General features: G+C 47.1%; 1 protein-coding gene across 1 annotated transcript in view; it reads left to right on the top strand.

Moving 5' to 3' along the window:
* Window positions 1-7: 7 nt before the first annotated feature.
* Bend4 (BEN domain containing 4) overlaps window positions 8-18,345 on the top strand; it is a 29,242-nt gene continuing 10,904 nt past the window's right edge. Inside the window, 4 exon segments of the mRNA XM_040747151.1 lie at window positions 8-347; window positions 349-559; window positions 9,095-9,661; window positions 16,229-16,317. Of these exon segments, the coding sequence (XP_040603085.1) occupies window positions 60-347; window positions 349-559; window positions 9,095-9,661; window positions 16,229-16,317 (1,155 nt within the window). The 5' untranslated portion in view covers window positions 8-59.

Genomic DNA, 18,345 nt, shown 5'->3' with positions numbered 1-18,345 from the left:
CCGGGCGGCCGAGCCACCCGTGGAGCCGCGCGCGGCCCGGGCAGGGCCTCAGGCTCGGCATGGAGCCCGAGATGCAGGCGGCGGAGGAGGGGCCCAGTGCGCCCCGCATCTACAAGCAGCGCGGCCCCTACAGCGTCCTCAAGACGTTCCCCAGCCGGCGGCCGGCGCTGGCCAAGCGCTACGACAGACCCACGCTGCTGGAGCTGCCGCCCGCGCGGCCGTCCCCGCTGCCGCCGCCGCCGCCGCCGCCCTTCGCGCCGCTCGCCGCCGTGCCCATCAGCAGCAGCGAGCCGCCGCCGCCGCCGTTCCCGACGCAGCCGTCCTACCCGGCCGGCTCAGGCCGGGCCCCCCGCCGCCGCCGCCGCCTCGTCGTCGTCGCCGTCCTGCACGCCCGCCGCGCCCCCGAGCCACCCGAGGACTCCGGCGCCGCCGCCCACGGCCCCCGCCGCCTCGTCGTCGTCGTCCTTCGCCGCCGTCGTCAGGTACGGCCCGGGCCCGGCGGTCGGCGCGGGCAGCAGCAGCGCGGGTAGCGACGGCGTCAGCCTGGAGCTCAGTGCAGGTACCGACTCCCGGGCCGCAACTTTGCGGAGCGACGGCGGAGGCCTGGGCACTGGGGGGGGGGGGCCCTGGGGGGATCCGGGGAGGCCGTGTGTGCACGCGGGGGGGCCCGTGGGCCTCGGGAGCGAGCGTGCTGCGCTCGGGCAGTAGTAACTTCTGGAAGATCTGCGGCCCGGGCTTCCGACGGCGTGCGCGCCTAACAGGTGGCTCCGCGGCGCGGGCTGTGGGCGAGAAGCTAGGCCGGCGGCGGCGGGACGGCCGGGGCTGGGGTGGGGACGACGCGGGGATTGCAGGCCCTGGCGCGGTACTGGGGAGGGGACAGGCCCCGGGACAGCAGGCTGAGTCCACTCCACGGAGACGCCCATTTTATTCCCCTCCACTTCACTTTTTCTCGCCGCACTTCTCTTTCCCTCCCGCCGCTGCCTGCTTGTCCTTCTAGGCGCTTCTCTGCCTCGGGAGGGCCTGCCCTTCGCCCCTTGAAGACCCCCTCCCCACCTCCGCCGGTCCCCGGCCACTTGGGCTCCTCCTGGGGGTCTCCGCGTTTCTTTTTCTCTGTGCGCTCCAGTTTTGATGGCGCGCACCCTTCGCTTTATCTGTGGCAAAGACACGTAGTTCTTCCACTCCCGGTCAGCCGTGGCCCTGGTGCTCAGCTGGGTTTGGGTGTGTGTGCGCGCGCGCGTGTGTGTGTATGTGTGTGAAGTTTTGGAGTGTTTTTGTTTGTTTTTTGTTTTTGATGGGGGATGCTCCTCCAGCCACGGATTCGAGGGCGTCTACCGAGCAGAGTTAAAATCCCCACCCTCCCAGTCCTTGAGACACTGGTTTCTATGTACCCGAGTCGAGCGGGGATCGCCCACACAGAGGTCGAGATTGCTATCTCCTCCAGGGAGCATGGGAGCACTGAGCAAGGCCTGCCGTCTCTGCTCCCCTAGGAAGGACATACAGTCACATTTATGGTTCATCGTGATTACAGTCCCTGCTCAGGCCTTTCAGGGCACCTAAGAGCCTCCCAGCTTCTGATTGTCATCTAAGACTGTGTGTGTGTGTGTGTGTGTGTGTGTGTGTGTGTGTGTGTGTGTGTGTGTTTCCTAGTGACAATAGATGGGCATTGTCTCTGAAGGAGTTATAGATGTCTATGCTAAGAGCTCTGCTGTTTGTCAATATTTTGACATGTGAAGGATTGGTTTGGAGAAAGAAAATCTAATTACAGGTTATAGTGAAGACTTCTTTCTGTCATATCCCTCAATGCTTTGGAGATGTTAGGGATTCTGTGCTGGGGTTCTTACACGACTTCCCGACCATTTCTGGGGTGATTTTTCCCCCATTGCCCTTGTCCTAATATCCCATTGTGTTTTTATGTGTGCTGTTAGGCCCTCCCCCGCTTTCATGTGCTGTTTAGTTTTTGTTTTTGAAACAGGGTCTTTCCCTACCTCCGACTGGCTTGGAATTCTCAGACCTCGGTCTCTATATTGCTTCCTGAGTGTGTGCAGTACCCCAGCTCAGCATTTTCTTTATGTTGTTTTTCAACAGTTTGGGGTCTTTGCCCCATTGCCATATTTTACACTCTTGTAGAATGTTGGTTCCACCCAGGTCTTTGGGGAGGAACCCCTTGTCTGCCTGGTTCAGTCCGTGGACGGGCACTTTTTTCAGGCTGTTGGCTTTGACGCTTTCTCTCCCTCCTTCCTTGCCATTTCCATCCATATGGTGCTCTTCCCTGCCATAGTCTCTGGATTATTTCTTCCAGCCTCAGTTTCTTAGCATCCTTTTCATGGCTGCTTTTGTTCCAGAACTTTCTCTGTCATCTTCATTTGGAGTTTTTGGGATTTTTCCCCCTCCCCTCAGTATTTTTTCTAGTATCCTATTTTAGTTTGTCTCTGTCACAAGTTAGAAGACATTGTCACTGAATTTAAAGATAGGAAGGGGCTTTTTTTTTCTTTCTTTCTTTTTTTTTTTTTTACTTTCCCATATGACCAGTTTTCTCAAGGCTGTCGTGGTCGAAGGGTTTTTTGGGGGGAAGGGGGTTGTTTTTTAATTGTTAGTTTTTGTTTGTTAGTGAGGTCTCCGGGGTATGGTCGAGAGGATGGGAGTATGTGCTGGATAGTAGGTCTCCTGTGTGTTACAGAGAATGTTCTGGATGCTGAGGGAGAGCCTTAGAATTAAGGTACTATTAATCACTAATGTACAGACCATCTCTCAACAGGTGTGGTGATGTGAGTGGCCATCAGAGGGACAGCCATGTGGACAGCTGATTGGTTCTTTTAGGGACTAATGGTGCCACTTTGAGCCAATGAGCTTGTGTGCTCACCAGGGCCTTTTAAACACATGGGGCGGGGCAGGTGGGGCTCTGCCTGTTGCTTCTCACAGCAGTGAGTGTTTAGGGCCACCTTGTCAGCTGGAGATAGTCAAGCAGCAGTGTGACAAGGGAGTGCAGCATAGGAGAGGTGTGGCTGGCTGTCCAGGGCGAATGTGCTGAAAAATGAAAGGGTTGAGGTGAATCTTACTTGCTATTAAATGCTGCAAGCCATTGAGGAAAGAAATACGAGATTAAAAATAGATTTTTTGACATTCTTATAAAATCTCATGAAGAGTATAATTTTCCTTAAAAGGGGTAACACACCATGGTTTTAAAAGCATATTTTTCCTCTGTGGGAGGCTTAGAGTTAAAACCCACGTAGATCTTGATATGCAGCCTAAATTTGGCATCAGGAAATGGGAAATTGCATCTTTAAGCAGAGTACAATCAAAAATGAATTACAATAAATCCTATATAATTGCATAGGTCATTCTCTTTAATGAGATTTTATTAACCTGACTGTCAAGCTTTTGAGTCAGGCAGATATTTTATCTTCTTCAACTGATAAAAGTGTCAGCCATAAACCACCATATAAATATTCATAAATCTACACATCTGTGGCAGCCTATCAGCATCATTCTTTTGGACATTAAAAGCATTCTAATTACTTTCTGTCTAGCAGAGCTGAAATGCTGCCTGTTATAGTATGTGCTTGGCAGGCATGATTGCTTTTGTTTGCCATCACAAATAGCAGCATCCTATTTTATATACCGATGGTCCAGAAAATATTCAGGGACTGACTGAGCAGGATGAATATTAGGAAGCACCACCTGCTTTTGATAGCACCAAGTATATTAACTCATCTGTTAATTTTTGACACATCATTGATTTATTTATTTAGAAAAATTGCATCCTATTTTGCTGTGTTGACGTTTGCCGTTATGAAAAGAAATTAGATGGCTTTTTTTTTTTTAAGGACATCCTTCATTGATTTAAGACGAGGGTGCTGTTTTCCAAGATGCTTTAGTTTTCTAACTTCTGTCTCCTGTACCATACCATGTAGTCCTCTTAAAAAGAAGTTAATGCTTTAAGGGAATCCTCTATTTTGAACTAGTTGTAAGTCATTTGATAGATGTAATGGGTGGGTACATTAATAGGTCCACTAAAACTTTCTGCTCCTACATCTTTACTGTTAACATAGTTTACCCTTGGCTGAGCTAAAATCAAAAGGTTACCACTAATCTTCAGTGCTGTGGTTTCCCTCCAAGAGACGGAATTCTCTTGAGGGATTGGCTGTGATGGGCGCACTCTGAAGGCCATCAAAGAAGAGAAGAGGGGATGCTCGATTGCCTGCTTTGCTTCCCACCTTCTGGCCACTTAGCAGATTTAGGATGGATTTAAAACCACACAAGTGCAGGTGAATTTCAAGCAATGAAAAATCTTAATTAGAAAGAAGAAGAACCGCGAGTTTAGGCTTCAGCACCCGGGTGAACGTAATACACAGCACCAGCATGATGTTGTCTGTCAGTGGGTTCATGATAAGGCACACTAAATTAGTGGTCATTCAGAGGGCTTTGGAATTGCCATTTGTTAACATTGTAGGGAAGTTATGGGTAGACTTTTTAAAGTCCCTTTGTAGACTGCTGATTTCTCTGCTATTCCGAGTGTGGGGCACTCTATGACAAGAGATTAGAGAAAAAACAAACAGTTAAGAAAATCCATGTTTGTATGTCGCTCACTTAAGACAGTTGTAGTCACAGGAAACAACTTTTCTCCATTTCTTAGCAGCAAGGGGCTTGCACAGTTCCTGCATCTCTGACTGCAGTCTGTCCAGAAAGCTAAAGTATTGCTGACTGTGGTGCACGTGGAAGAGTTGCGCCTCTTCTTCCCAGGGCAATGGCGATATTTTTATCACACTCTTTTGTCTGTTGGTGTTGAAATACACTGCCCAGATATTTCAAGGCTTTGAAAAGAGGGAAAATTCAACCTTAGGGGTTTAAAATTGCCATTTTTGTATAGATCAGTTCTGAGAGAAAATTCAGAATGATGCCCTTTGAAATCTACAGACAAGAACTACTTTGTTATCATCGCTATTCTCTGATTTTCTGAGTGCACTTTAATAGATTATCTTCATAATGTAGTATATTACATAATGATTTTTTCTCAGCATGTTATGAGTTTATCCTTCAATTAAGAAAACAAATCACGCTTGTCCCTAAGTCAGATATTTTTTTCCCTTAAAATCTGTGCTGTAATGTGATTCATCAATATGATTTAAACTACTCTCCTTTGTAGGACACTGAACAAATGTATTTGAGCAGCTCTTACTAGACAGTTCTATTTAAGCCTTTCCTATTGTACTCGTCCCTTTTGTCAAGGTTGTGCTAAAGGTATATGGGCGGTAAATCAATTGGGACTATGCCAATTAAAATGCAAACAGTAAATACAACTTGAGGTCTTGTGTGGGATTATAGGATTAAAATGATGAAAACTGCTCTTGTGCTAGAATTGAGCATTTCCAATCAATACTGTTCTTTGATTTTACTAATAAAAGAACAAAAACAAGGAAGCAAAATAGCGAGAATGGAACACGTCTCCACTTGTGTGGTTCAGCTGTGGCTTCCTGGGTTTGTTTAGGTCAGTAAAGAAATGGCATCGAGGATCTGTAAGACTTAGGACATGGGCATAGACCAGGACTCTGAGCTTTCATCAGTGGCCGGGTTTGTGTTTGGAGTTTTTATCTTCACTGAACAGGTCCACGTGTCTGCGCTCTGGCACCATGGTGTGTGTTTGACTGGATAACTCAGGTGAGGGGCCTGCATAGGCCTTCTCAGAGGTTGTCGAAGGATTCTTGACCTTGACACAGAATCTAAGGAAGGGTAAGGTAGTGTGCTCTCCATAGCACGTCTGTAATCCCAGCACCCCTTATAGCAAGATAGGAGATGGAAATAGGAGAGTCTGTGGGTGCTATAGGCCAAGGCTGGTATATGCAGCTGACAGTGCTCAAACAAGGTAGAGTTGTGACACATGAGATTCTCCTCTGACCGGTACGTGTGATGTGGCACACACCACTCTGGACACAGCTTTTGTTTGTTTGTTTTGTTGCCTTTGTTTTTAAGAAAAAATAAGGACGCATATCAAGAGGAAAACAGTAAGGATTTCAGTCTGTCAAAGGTGGTGATGGTCTTGTGCCCACTTCCAAGCCTGGTCAAGTAAATCTGAAAACACTAACACGAAAGGCTCTGAATTTATAGATGTCTCCAAGAGAGGAGTGTTTGGAGGCCAAGGTCAGTGTTAGGTGTCTTCCTCAGTTGTCCCATCTATTTTTATGTTTTGAGATTTCATAGGTACATACAATGAAATAGCACATCTACCCTCTGTTACCCCTTCCCAGCTCCTCCCTGTACCCTGACCCACATGTTTATCTCTCCATTTAATGCCTTCTTTTTTACAATAACCCTCTGAGTCCAGTTAGCACTGTCCGTATGTGCATGGGGTGTGACCATTCACCGGAGAATGGGCAGCATCCACTCCCCCCCCTCCCGTTATTCTCTGTCAGCTGTCAACTGCCAGTAGCCACTCAGTTAAGGACAGGGCTTTGAGTCAGGCAGTTCTTGTACAGGCAGCCACCCTGTTTTCATCCAACAGGGTACCTCACTGAACCTGGAGCTCACTGTTTGCTTAATATTGGTTAGTCAGTAAGCTCCAGATATCTTCTGTGTGTGTCTCCCAGGTGCTGAGATTATAGGGGTTTGCTGTTCCACTGGCTTTTTATATAGGTCCTTGAAATGGAGCTCAGGTCTTCATGATTGTGCAGCAAGCTCCTCACTCTGAACCTTCTCCCAACCTTCCCCTTGTTATTAGACATTAGGCTAGGCCTGCTAGCAGGCCAGGGAACCCCAGGGCAACCCCTCTGTGTCAGTCTCCCAGGGCTGGGACATACAAACACATACCCCCACGTGAATCTTTTCAAAGGGTGCTGGAGATGGGTCTTTGTGTTGGTGTGACAACTGCTTTACCAATTGGTCTGTCTCATCGGTGGGTATGTATTGGTCCGTCTCATCGGTGGGTATATATTGGTCCGTCTCATCGGTGGGTATGTATTGGTCCGTCTCATCGGTGGGTATGTATTGGTCTGTCTCATCGGTGGGTATATATTGATCCGTCTCATCGGTGGGTATGTATTGGTCCGTCTCATCGGTGGGTATGTATTGGTCCGTCTCATCGGTGGGTATGTATTGGTCTGTCTCATCGGTGGGTATATATTGATCCGTCTCATCGGTGGGTATGTATTGGTCTGTCTCATCGGTGGGTATATATTGATCCGTCTCATCGGTGGGTATGTATTGGTCCGTCTCATCGGTGGGTATGTATTGGTCTGTCTCATCGGTGGGTATGTATTGGTCTGTCTCATCGGTGGGTATGTATTGGTCTGTCTCATCGGTGGGTATGTATTGGTCTGTCTCATCGGTGGGTATGTATTGGTCTGTCTCATCGGTGGGTATGTATTGGTCTGTCTCATCGGTGGGTATATATTGGTCTGTCTCATCGGTGGGTATGTATTGGTCTGTCTCATCGGTGGGTATATATTGATCCATTCTTCAGTGGGTAGATTTGAAGCACTACCCTGACAACCCAGTGTAGTCTGCAATCCTCTTGTGGACAGAAAAGTTTTGGCTCAGAAATCCTCAAAATGATAGCATTGTTTAGACTTGGGGGATGGATACTTCCTGTGTGTTGGGGGCACTGCTGGGATTTCTTTATGTCTTCCAATAAAGTAATTGAAACAGGACATTTGGACCACCCAATACCTACTTACTTCATGAAAATGTGGTAAGAAGAAAAAACATGGTAGAACATTGACAGAAGTCTCAGTATCTGTTGTCCGTATCCCATGTCGTCTCCCCCTTCCCCCGTGGCCCCATTTTTCCTGAGAAGGGGCCTCGCTGGGCTGCCCAGGCTGATCTACAGCTCACTCATGGGTTTAAATGGTCCTGCAGTTTGGCCTCCTGAGTGGTTGGGGTAGTGCATCTGTACCATAGCTCATAGGTAGCACATACTGCTAGAATTGTTTTCATTTACCATACATGCCTAGCTTTCTTGTGGGTTTTTTACTGCATCTGTTGCCTCTACCCCATAGAAGACCTCAAGCATCTCACTGTTTCACTTAAAAGAACCTTTTTTCCTTTCCTAGACCAAATAAAACAAAAATATCTAGCCAGTGTTTTCAGTGTTAAAGTACATTTTTATAATAAAAGTTTCTAGCCCCTGAGTTCTCCAGGGGTTTTGTTTGTTACCATTAATCTGGGTAAGGGGAAGAAATCCGAAGTAGCCACTCTTGTGCTGAATAGGCTTGAAAAGTGTTATTCTGTACTAGTCAGATCTATCTCTGGTGATGAGCAGGAGAAGGAGCCACCTGTTTCAGTCACACTTATAATGAATTGGACATTAAATAATGCTTTCAGAGTTTGGAGAGATTTTTCTTTGTCCCTGTAGCAAGTTGGTCCATTTCTCTTCCCTTTTGACTTCGCACTGCTTGACATGTGCTTAGAATTTAGATACATGGACTTCATGGCACCCATACTTTGTTCCCCTTTAGGAGACTTGACAATCCAGTGTAAATGGCTCTGAAAAGAGAGACAGCCCATTTTCACATGATGCTGCCACATCACTCTAAACACTGGCCTTGACAAGAATTCCAGATTAGGAAGACTGCTGAGTGCACAGGTGTTGGGTGACAATTTTGTGTCCCACCCATCCTCCTGCCTATAGAACCGTCTGTGTTGCCTAGCTCTCTAGTGAGCTCTTCATGAGGACTAATCTCTCTTCTCCAGTTTGCATCTGTGAGCTGTGTGGTTGTGGCAGGGATTGTATCAGCTGATGAATAGCAAGGGCAAGAGGGCACTCCAGAAATAGCAGTAATGATTGCAGGAAGGCCTCCTATCAATGAGGAATTGAGTCTGCAGGGGCTGGCTCGAGTCATTAAAGTAAGGATATTAATGAAGCCGGAGGTGTGAGTTCAGACCCGTGCAGGCCAGAGAGGGACATCTGCATACGGTCCCCAGCCTTTTCTGAGTAGTAGGGCTTGGGGTGGCTCAAGCGCCCACTGGTCGCAGAACAATAGGGAGCTGTGTGTCCTTTCTGTGGTGGGTTCACTGGAACTTTTGGGCTGGAAAGTGAAGCTGAGGACCTGGCTTCTTCCATGCCTGGCTGTTGGTCACTAATGTCTCTCTCATTTCTTTCCAGAGAGCCGTATGATCTTGGATGCCTTTGCCCAGCAGTGCAGTCGTGTTCTTAGTCTCTTAAATTGTGGAGGAAAACTTCTGGACTCCAACCATTCTCAATCCATGATTTCTTGCGTCAAGCAGGAAGGCTCTAGTTATAACGAAAGACAGGACCAGTGTCACATTGCAAAAGGGGTCCAGAGTCAGACCTCTGACAACATAGACATAGAAATGCAATATATGCAAAGAAAACAGCAAACTTCTGCCTTTTTGAGAGTGTTCACTGACTCTCTCCAAAATTACCTGCTCTCCGGGAGTTTCCCGACTCCGAACACCTCATCAGTCAGTGAGTATGGGCACCTGGCTGATGTGGACCCTCTCTCAACCTCCCCGGTGCATACATTAGGTGGCTGGACCTCCCCAGCAACTTCTGAGTCCCATGGTCACCCATCCTCCTCCACGCTGCCAGAGGAGGAAGAGGAGGAGGAGGAGGAAGGCTACTGTCCTCGATGCCAGGAGCTGGAGCAGGAGGTTATCTCATTGCAACAAGAAAATGAAGAGCTCAGAAGGAAACTGGAGAGCATCCCAGGTATGCAGTCACACTTTGAGCAGACAGCAGCAATGCGAATCCATAGTTGTCTCAACTGCCTCTGTGTATACCTGGGTGTGTGTGTGCAGCTTCAGTGATGGGAGTAGGGCCAAGATGTTGAAAAGTTGAAAAAGCAGGATGTGTAAGATGTCCTTGGCTTACCCGGTCCAGGCAGAAATTCCAGGGCAAGCACTAACCTGTCTTGTCTATGTTAAACTCCGTGCTTTGGGGGTAAGCCCTGAAGCCCGTAGTCCTCATGAAAGATGTCTCTATCAAATGTCCCTGTATAAATAGGAAGAAAATCACCTTTGCATTAGCAGCATTCGGTACTGAGGAAAGGGCATGGACTTTTCTGTCCAGCCCTTTTCCTGGCTTCCTTTGCTAACTTAAGTTTCAGCTAGCAATCTCTTCAGCGCACAAGCCTTCCCTCAAAATTAATTTAGAAATTGTAAGCTAACAGGTCAAAGATAAACCCTGAATTAAACTGTTGTGTCCCTGGTGTGAGACAGTCCCTGCTTCTTAAATAGCCTCCATTTTCATAGTATTAGAGTTGGAGTTTTCTTAGGTCAAGACCTCTGAATTTTTGTTGTTGGTGCTTTTTCCCCTGCTATTAGGAATAATACACGTGGGCTGGAGGGATGGCTCAGCAATTGAGAGCACTGGCTGCTCTTCCAGAGAACCCACGTTCCCAGCACCCATATGATAGCTCACAATTGTCTGTAACTCCATTTCCAGGGGATCTAACACCCTCATACAGATATACACCCAGGAAGAACACCAATGCACATGAAATAAAAATGAGTAAGTCATTTTAAAGACTTTTAAAAAGAAAAGTTCTAATTTCACTTGTAATTCATCCAACATCCACACTGGGGCAGCTCACAACCGTAACTCCCATTTCCAGGGCTCCGACACCCTCCTGACCTGCAGCCGCTTGCACACACATGGCGCTCAGACCTTGCGGCACACGTATGCTCATTCACTCAGGTGCAGACACATGCACAAAATAAAAGTAAATCTTTTAAGAATATGAAAGGAGATGGTGTTTTTGCCAGTGTTAATATTGCCAGTATTTTTTTCAAATCGTTTACTTCTGCCAGGCATGATGGCAGGTCTATAGGCACAGGCCATCACACCTGGCAGAAGCTCTGTTTTGTAAGACAGGGATTTGTGGTCGTTTTAGTTAATTCTCCTACCTCTGGGCCCACACCAGCCATCTGTTTCATCTTACAGACAAGGAAGTTGGGGCACAGAAGATGGGAGAGCTGCTGTAGATGGAGAGTTACAGAGTCCAAGCCTTCTGACTGGGTGTCCAGTTTGTGACCCTCCAGCCTGGAGTCAGTTCTCACCTTCAGGGTAGTTGTGTTGTCTCATCACCAGTATGACCCTGAATTATGAGTGAGTTAGTGACTGTAGCTTTACTTCTAGCACAAATGCAGAGCCAGGCCTCTGAGAGTCTCCTGTACAGTGCCTTCAACTAATAAGTGTGTAACCTTGTTGCTTTCGTGCTTTGGGTGTTGGCACTTCGGCCCTACAGTGGAAGTCATTTTAAAAATGAATTCCCAAACAGAAATATAAGGAACATCCCTAAATAAACCATGACAGGGACACTTGTTTCCAGCATAAGAGCTGAAACAAGGCGATCACAGCTGGGACATTTGTCAGACGACTCACATTCCAAACTTCTTTGCACGAATCTGCAAATGGCTCGCGAAAGTTCCAGTTTGGGGAGTTCCAAGCATACTTTAGCAAGCACGCGAACTTGTGATTACAGAATTCAAGAGGGAGTCGAGTGTGAGCTATGGAGCTAACCCCACGAGTTTCCTGTGACATTAAACAGGTAAATCAGTACCGCAGTTAGGGGAAAGGGCTTTGTGCACACTGATGCCTGTAACAGTGACCGCAGCTGTAGACTGATGCTGCTCTTCAGCTGTGACTCCCACAATCGTCATTTGCCTGTTCAGAGCCTCAGTCCCCTCCTCTACAGCAAAGTTAATACTATAGGACTGTGAAGTGTTCGATCCAGCGTCTTCCCAGGAGCACTTAGAATCACCTCCATGAGACTGGAGACATGGCTCAGCAGTTAAAAGCACTTGTTTCTCTTCCAGAGGACCCGGGTTCAGTTCCCAGAACCCACATGGTGGCCCACAAACATCCATAACTGCAGTTCCAGGGGGTCCAGTACCCTCCTCTGACCTCCGCAGGCGCCAGCATGCACATAAACAGAAGCAGGCAAAGCACTCATACACCTACATTCAATCTTAGAAGAAGAAAGAAAAAGGGTTTCTAGATGTCAGTAGAGCATGTCTAATCCAAGTGCCAAAAGGCTGAGGCAGAGGGACAGCCCAAGACCCTCATGGGCTATGTGACGAATCCCCATCTTAACCAAGAAAGAAAGATAAGAGTGTAGCTGTTGTGTGTCCCCCAATACCCAGACGGGAAGTGTTTTTCCAGAGGATAAGTGGTGTCTGGCTTCAGAAAGAGCTTCTTACCGTCTTCACTTCTCTGGGGTTCTATCTGGGGGAGATAGGGTCCTATCTGTGTAGTTGGGAATACCGGCCATGCACTGCTGTGCTTGGTTTTCTTCCTGACCGTTTTGGAGAATTTTCAACCCTCAGTGTCCACAGTACACCAAGCAGCCATCCTCACTGGACAGTTCTGACTGTTGGGCAACCAGACACTTTATCTGACTCCTGTTCTTTCCACCCCCAAAATATGCTGTCCTCTTCTTGAGAAATTCTTGTGCATTCTTCAGTGCCCAGTTGAAGCAAGGTGCTCTTTCTGTAAGAGATCCTTCCTAACCTCCAAGCACACACCACACATAGTGCATACCTCTGTTAAAGTTGTTTTCAAGCCTTTGTTTACCCTGCGTACCGTCTCCTGATGTCCTGATAAGGTTAGGGTTGTACTCGGTGCCTGCGGGCAGAGTCGATGCCTCTCATCTTGATGTCCCCATCCCTGTTGAAACAAGGCATTGTCTGTGTCTGCACGCCAACCAGCAACTGTAGGACACTAATACTTACTGTTGATCACTTGGTTTGAGATACTTCTATTCTGGAGCTTAATTATAAAACAGATACCGTGAAGATTATTAAACATAACAGATAGCTGGGATTGTCAGCAACAAAAATATTCAACTTTCCTATAAAACTATTGAGTAATATTTTGAGGAGTTTGAAGTCTTTGGCTAACAAGATAGATAAAGTAGTGCTTGAGGAAAGGAGATAAACTGGCCAAGATTTTAGCTGGGTGTGGTAGCATAGGGTCTGTAATCCAGTCATTGGGGAAGCTGAGGCAAGAGGATGGTGAGCTCTAGGCCAGCCTGGGCTACATGACTAATAATATTAGTACACTGAAATTGTTAGCTGGAGGCTTACTCGGCCTTTATATGGGAAAACCAAAACTAGCAATTTCTTTAGAAGAGGCTTATGTGGGAGCGGCTTACCCAGTACCGGCCCTGAGATAACCGCCAAGTCATGAGGCCTCTGAGGGACCCACTGTGCTGCTACTCTTAAAACGCTGGCAGCTCCCAGCAGGCTTTGCGTCTGCTTCACATGCGTTGTTTCAGTGGGCCCTCACAGTCGCTGAGGTAGTGATTACCCCAGTTTACAGGCATGATCACAGAGAGGTCGGGTGACCTGCCCAGGGTCGTATACCCAACGGTTACTGAAGAAATGTAGTCTGCTTTTGTATTCCAGTGTGCTAAGGACCCTATGTGTGTATTTAGTAGCTGTTTTCCCTGAAGGAGATGAAAAGCCTTAGAGAGTAGGGGTTGAGGCAGGGGTCTCTTTCCTGTTGTCCCAAACCATCCCATTTCCACCCTTTTCCCCTTCAGACTATGTGATGAGCATTGCAATTCCATGTTGTCCCTTAGAGGGAAGAACACTAGAAACATCAGTGTCGGGATGGTTTCTCAATGGATTTATGAGACAGGATGTTGATATGTAGCTCAGCTTGGCACACAGTCTCTCCTATTGATAGAAGCCTCTGTATTTCTCTTCTTCATTTATTTCCTCACTGAATCAGCAGAATGCACAAGGGAACAAAAGAAAACTGTCCAGTGGGTTACAGTTTCTTCACCAACCAGAGTAGCTTGCTTAAATTCTTATTTGGTCCAAGGATGCTGCAGTTCTTTCTAAGGCCTCTGGGAGAGTAATTGACTCCTTGGTGCCCTATTGATACTTTTGTAGCTATGACACCCCCACCTATCGCTCATCTTTTAAAAGCCATAAGAATACAAGGCAGCCTAAATGCACAGAGCCTTCCTGGGCACACTGGTTCCTGTCTGCAAGTGCTATGTCCTCGCTTGGGAATTCCCGTTCCCATGAACTGTACTCTGTCAGATCGAAAGAGGCTTTCTATAGTTTTCTGGCTGTGGCCTACATTGTTCCTGAACTGGCTGCTTTCATTCATGCCTGCTGTAGTTCTCCAGTCTCTGTTTTCAAGATTGACTGATAAGAGTTGGATTGGGCTGGGTTGGGTTTGAGGATTTTAGTTTTTGAGGTTTTTTGTTTGTTTTTTGGTTTTGTTTTCCCACAGAAAACATTTCACTTGTTTCTACGGTTTCCCTGTGGAAGTCTAGACAAGTGTCTAAAAAGCTACGAACTAAGACATCTGGAGGCCTCTGTCTAGGAGAAAAGGCAAGGGAAAACCCGGAAGTGGGCGGAGTCCACAGTGATTTCAAATTTTTTAAACTTTGAAAATGATTGTGGCCGGGCGTTGGTGGCGCACGCCTTTAATCCCAGCACTCGGGAGGCAGAGGCAGGCGGATCTCTGTAAGTTCGAGACCAGCCTGGACTACCAAGCGAGTTCCAGGACAGCCTCCAAAGCCACAGAGAAACCCTGTCTCGAAAAACCAAAAAAGAAAGAAAAGAAAATGATTGTGTGTGTTTGTGCAGGTGCCTGTAGAGGCCAGAAGAGGGCGTTGGGTCCCTGGAGTTGTGAGATGCCCCAGTGTGGGTGAAAGAACCGAACCTGGGTCCTCTGCCAGAGCAGCAAGTGCTCTCAAGCTGAGCCGCCTCTCCAGCCCTACTTTAGCCTCTTAGATAGCTGGTTAGTTGTGAGCACATCCCTAGTCTCCCTGGCCTTAGCTTTGTCTGCAGTCCTCAGGCCCCACTTCCCTCAGAGCTCCTTCCCACTCGGGGACATTGCATCAATGCCCACTTCTCTCAGCAAGACTCAGCTGGCCTGGTTAGGGCTTATGCACTGCCTAAATGTCTGGATGCCTGTGGAGCAAAGAGACGAAGAGCGAGCTTCCAGCACAGCTGTGGCTTGATAACCAATACCGCATGTCGTAGAGACAAGGAACAACAGCTACTGTGGTGGTTTTCAGACAACAGTTGATGTTAAGTTAATACCCACTATAGAGAGATTTAAGTGCCTCTCTTGCCCCAAATGCTTAGAACCAGAGCCATTATACCATTTTCCATTCAGATTTGAGGATATTTACATCTATGTAATGAGATTTTGGGGGTGAAGCCTAAGTCTAAGTATGCCATATAGTCATGTTTCATATATTCATTGTATATTAAAATTCAATTAGGTTAAAAATTTTAGTGTGCTCATATTTTAACTGCAACCATCATATGAGGTCAGGTGTGGAATTTTCCACTTGTGACATCATGTTGGGTCTAGAAAATTTCTGATTTGGAGACAGCTTGGATTTGAGATAAAGGATACTCGCTCTGTACTACCTTTCATGAGCATGACAAAGGAGTAAACACTAATAACTACCATAATCGCACAGTTGAGATAAATCACTATTTGCACTGAATTCTTTCCCATCTTTTTGTTATACACATGTTTAACATCATTGAAGTTATACTGAATTTTCAGTTTTATTAGCTGCTTTGTTAATATTTTTGTGCTTAAATTTAAATTTTCATAATCTCAAAGCAAAATAAGGATAAAAGGAGGTTCATTCAAATCCTACTTAATCTGTGAGAAATTTAAATTTTACTGCAGTTCCCATGCTAAATCAAGTTTGTACCATATGCATGTCACAGGATGTGTCCATTCCTTTCTCAAGCTGGCCTGTGCATCACCATCCTCGGGCCTCTGCCCCCAGAACCGGCATTACAGGTGTGTGACACCATGGTGGGCCCTTTGGGTCTTTCATCAATTAATACTGAAAGCCAGAGGCTTATTCCCAGCACAGCATCAGCAAAGTGGGTTGAATGTTTAATTTGTTGGGGGAAATTAGGGACACCTTACATTTCCCCCCAGTAATTAATTTTTTAATTAAAACTTTTTCATACAATATATGTTGATCATTTCTCCTTCCAGAACCTCCCCAACTTTGTGTTCTCATTCTTTTTCTCACAAAAATAAGTAAATAAATGCATAAATATTACAACAAACACGCAAAAGACCAATAAGACAGAAGCAAACACATGAGATAGTCTCATGGAGTTCATTTAGTGCCGGCAGCCATTCCTGGTCTTGGGGCTGCACTCTCTCCACTGGAGAAAACTGATTTTCCATTTTCCAGGTATAAATGCAAATAACGTCCTGGTTTCCATCCCCATGTTGAAAGCTAGCTAACGTGTCGTTGCTGTTCTCCCACAGTGCCCTGCCAGACCGTCCTAGATTACCTGAAGACAGTGCTACTGCACCATAACCAGCTCCTGCCGCAGCCCGCCGACCAGCCCACCGAGGTAGGAGTTGCCTCTGGGAAGAGGGTGCAGGTGGGTTACCCTCAGGTCTCTGTGGAGCAAATTGGCTGGCCAAGCACACTGCTGACTGTGTGGCGTTTGTGGGTCTCTTGCTGTGGGCACATACTCTGTGGAGAAAGACCGTGTGCGGATTTAATTTACCAAGATTCAGAAAGGGGAAACAGGCAGCTTAAATTATATAGGTGCGTCTTCCCCGTTCCTTTGGAGCAGGGAAGTTGGAAATGGAGATAACATCCAGCATGCCTTCAAGCAGAACCCTGGTCTCCATGTTCCTCCCTCCAGGGTGTCTGACATTCTCTGGGGTTTCGACATAATTCCCAGACAGCGCGCACGGCTGTTTTCTTCCTCTTGAGTCACATAGAGGCGGCCAGTCTCCTATTGTATAGCACAGTGGTCTTTTGATGCTAAGGTGTTTTAGCAGACCGCGTTTCTACTGAGTTTTCAATGGTGTTAGACTTTAGAGCATGGCTGAGTCTCCTTTCCTTCCTCAGTTTCTGTGCTCCCTCCTCCATCCCAGCGTGCTCCAGCATCCCCATGCCATAACCACCATCTGTCTGGTAAACTCTCCTTGTCCCCATTAGCACCCCAGTGCCTCTTGGGTTCTGAGAATGCTCGATCCTCAGTTCATGCTTTCCAAATGATGACTCATTTTTAAATGATTGAACATGTTGCAGAACTGTTCGCAGGATCTCCATTCTGTTTTCATTCCCTCTCCACCCTGTAATCTTACTACCCTCACCACTCCCCAGTGTCTGCAGGAAACCCCTCCACCCTGTGCCCTTCCCGGGGGTCTTTCCAAGCCTGACCCCTCAAACTCTCACTTCCCTCACTGCCTTTGTGTCAGTGCTGCCTTCTGGCTCCCCATCCCTCATGCTCAGGACTTTTCATCCATTGTTCCTGGGTTACTTCCTTGTTTTCTACTCTTTCAGTCAGTTTATGGTGCTGTTCCTCCTCCCCTCCCCTCCCCTCCTCCTTCTCTGCCACTTGAAGGCTAAACAGTCCCACAGCCCAGTTGCGTATCACTACTCAATGCTTGACTCTTGGTGGGATGCCCACAGCCTCCTCTCTGTGTGGCCCTAGCTGTCCTGGAACTCACTCTGTAGACCAGGCTGACCTTGAACTCACAGAGACCCACCTGCCTCTGCCTCCCAAGTGGTGGGATTAAAGGCGTGTGCCACCACTGCCGGCTGAAGACTGCATCTGTTAACTTGGCGTTTTATGGTATAAAACACAAGTGAAATATGTACTTCTCTAGAAAGTGTCTCTGATTGCCCCTCCCTGCCTGTGCTCATGTTGCACATTGTAAATCTGTACCTGTGACCGTCATCTGACTAAAAGTCTTTGCAAACAGTCAGGGCTGTTTTCAGTGTGACTTGTTAAGTTAGGGCTAGTAACTGCCTAACTGAAGTGCATCATCAGCCCCCCAAAATAGGAAGAGGAGCTGGGAAGATGGCTTAGTTGATGAAGTGAAGCGTGGTGCCCCAGCACCCACATGGAAAGCCGGGTATGGTTCATGGTGCATAGCTGTAATCCACCGCCCTGCAGAGGTGGGGACAGGTTTACTAGCCTATCAGCCTTGCCAGTCTGAGCTCCAGGTTCAGTGAGACCCTGTCTCAAAAATAAAGATGGAAAGGCTGGGCAAGGTGGTGCACATCTGTAAGCCTTTAGCCCCCCAGCACTTGGGAAGCAGAGACAGGAGGACTCTGTGAGTTTAAGCGCCAACCTGGTCTACAGGTGAGTTCCAGATCTGCCAAGACTACATAGTGAGACCTTGTCTCAAAGAAAAGAAAAGAAATTAAGGTGGAAAGTCATTTAAAGAAAACCCCTGCCCTAAATGTGTATAGGCATAAAAGTGCACTCATATCCCCACACACAAGAGATAAGGACAAAGGATTGCCTGCGTTTCCCTCGAACAGGGCTATTTAAACTTCATTGCCTGTCATCATCATCATTATTACTGTACTGTTTTTATTGTCATTTCAGGCACCTGAGAATGTTCTCATTTATATT

Source organism: Mesocricetus auratus, unplaced genomic scaffold (assembly GCF_017639785.1).
Source record: "Mesocricetus auratus isolate SY011 unplaced genomic scaffold, BCM_Maur_2.0 Super-Scaffold_100006, whole genome shotgun sequence".
NCBI lineage: Eukaryota > Metazoa > Chordata > Mammalia > Rodentia > Cricetidae > Mesocricetus > Mesocricetus auratus.
This window is presented reverse-complemented; position numbering and strand designations above follow the sequence as displayed.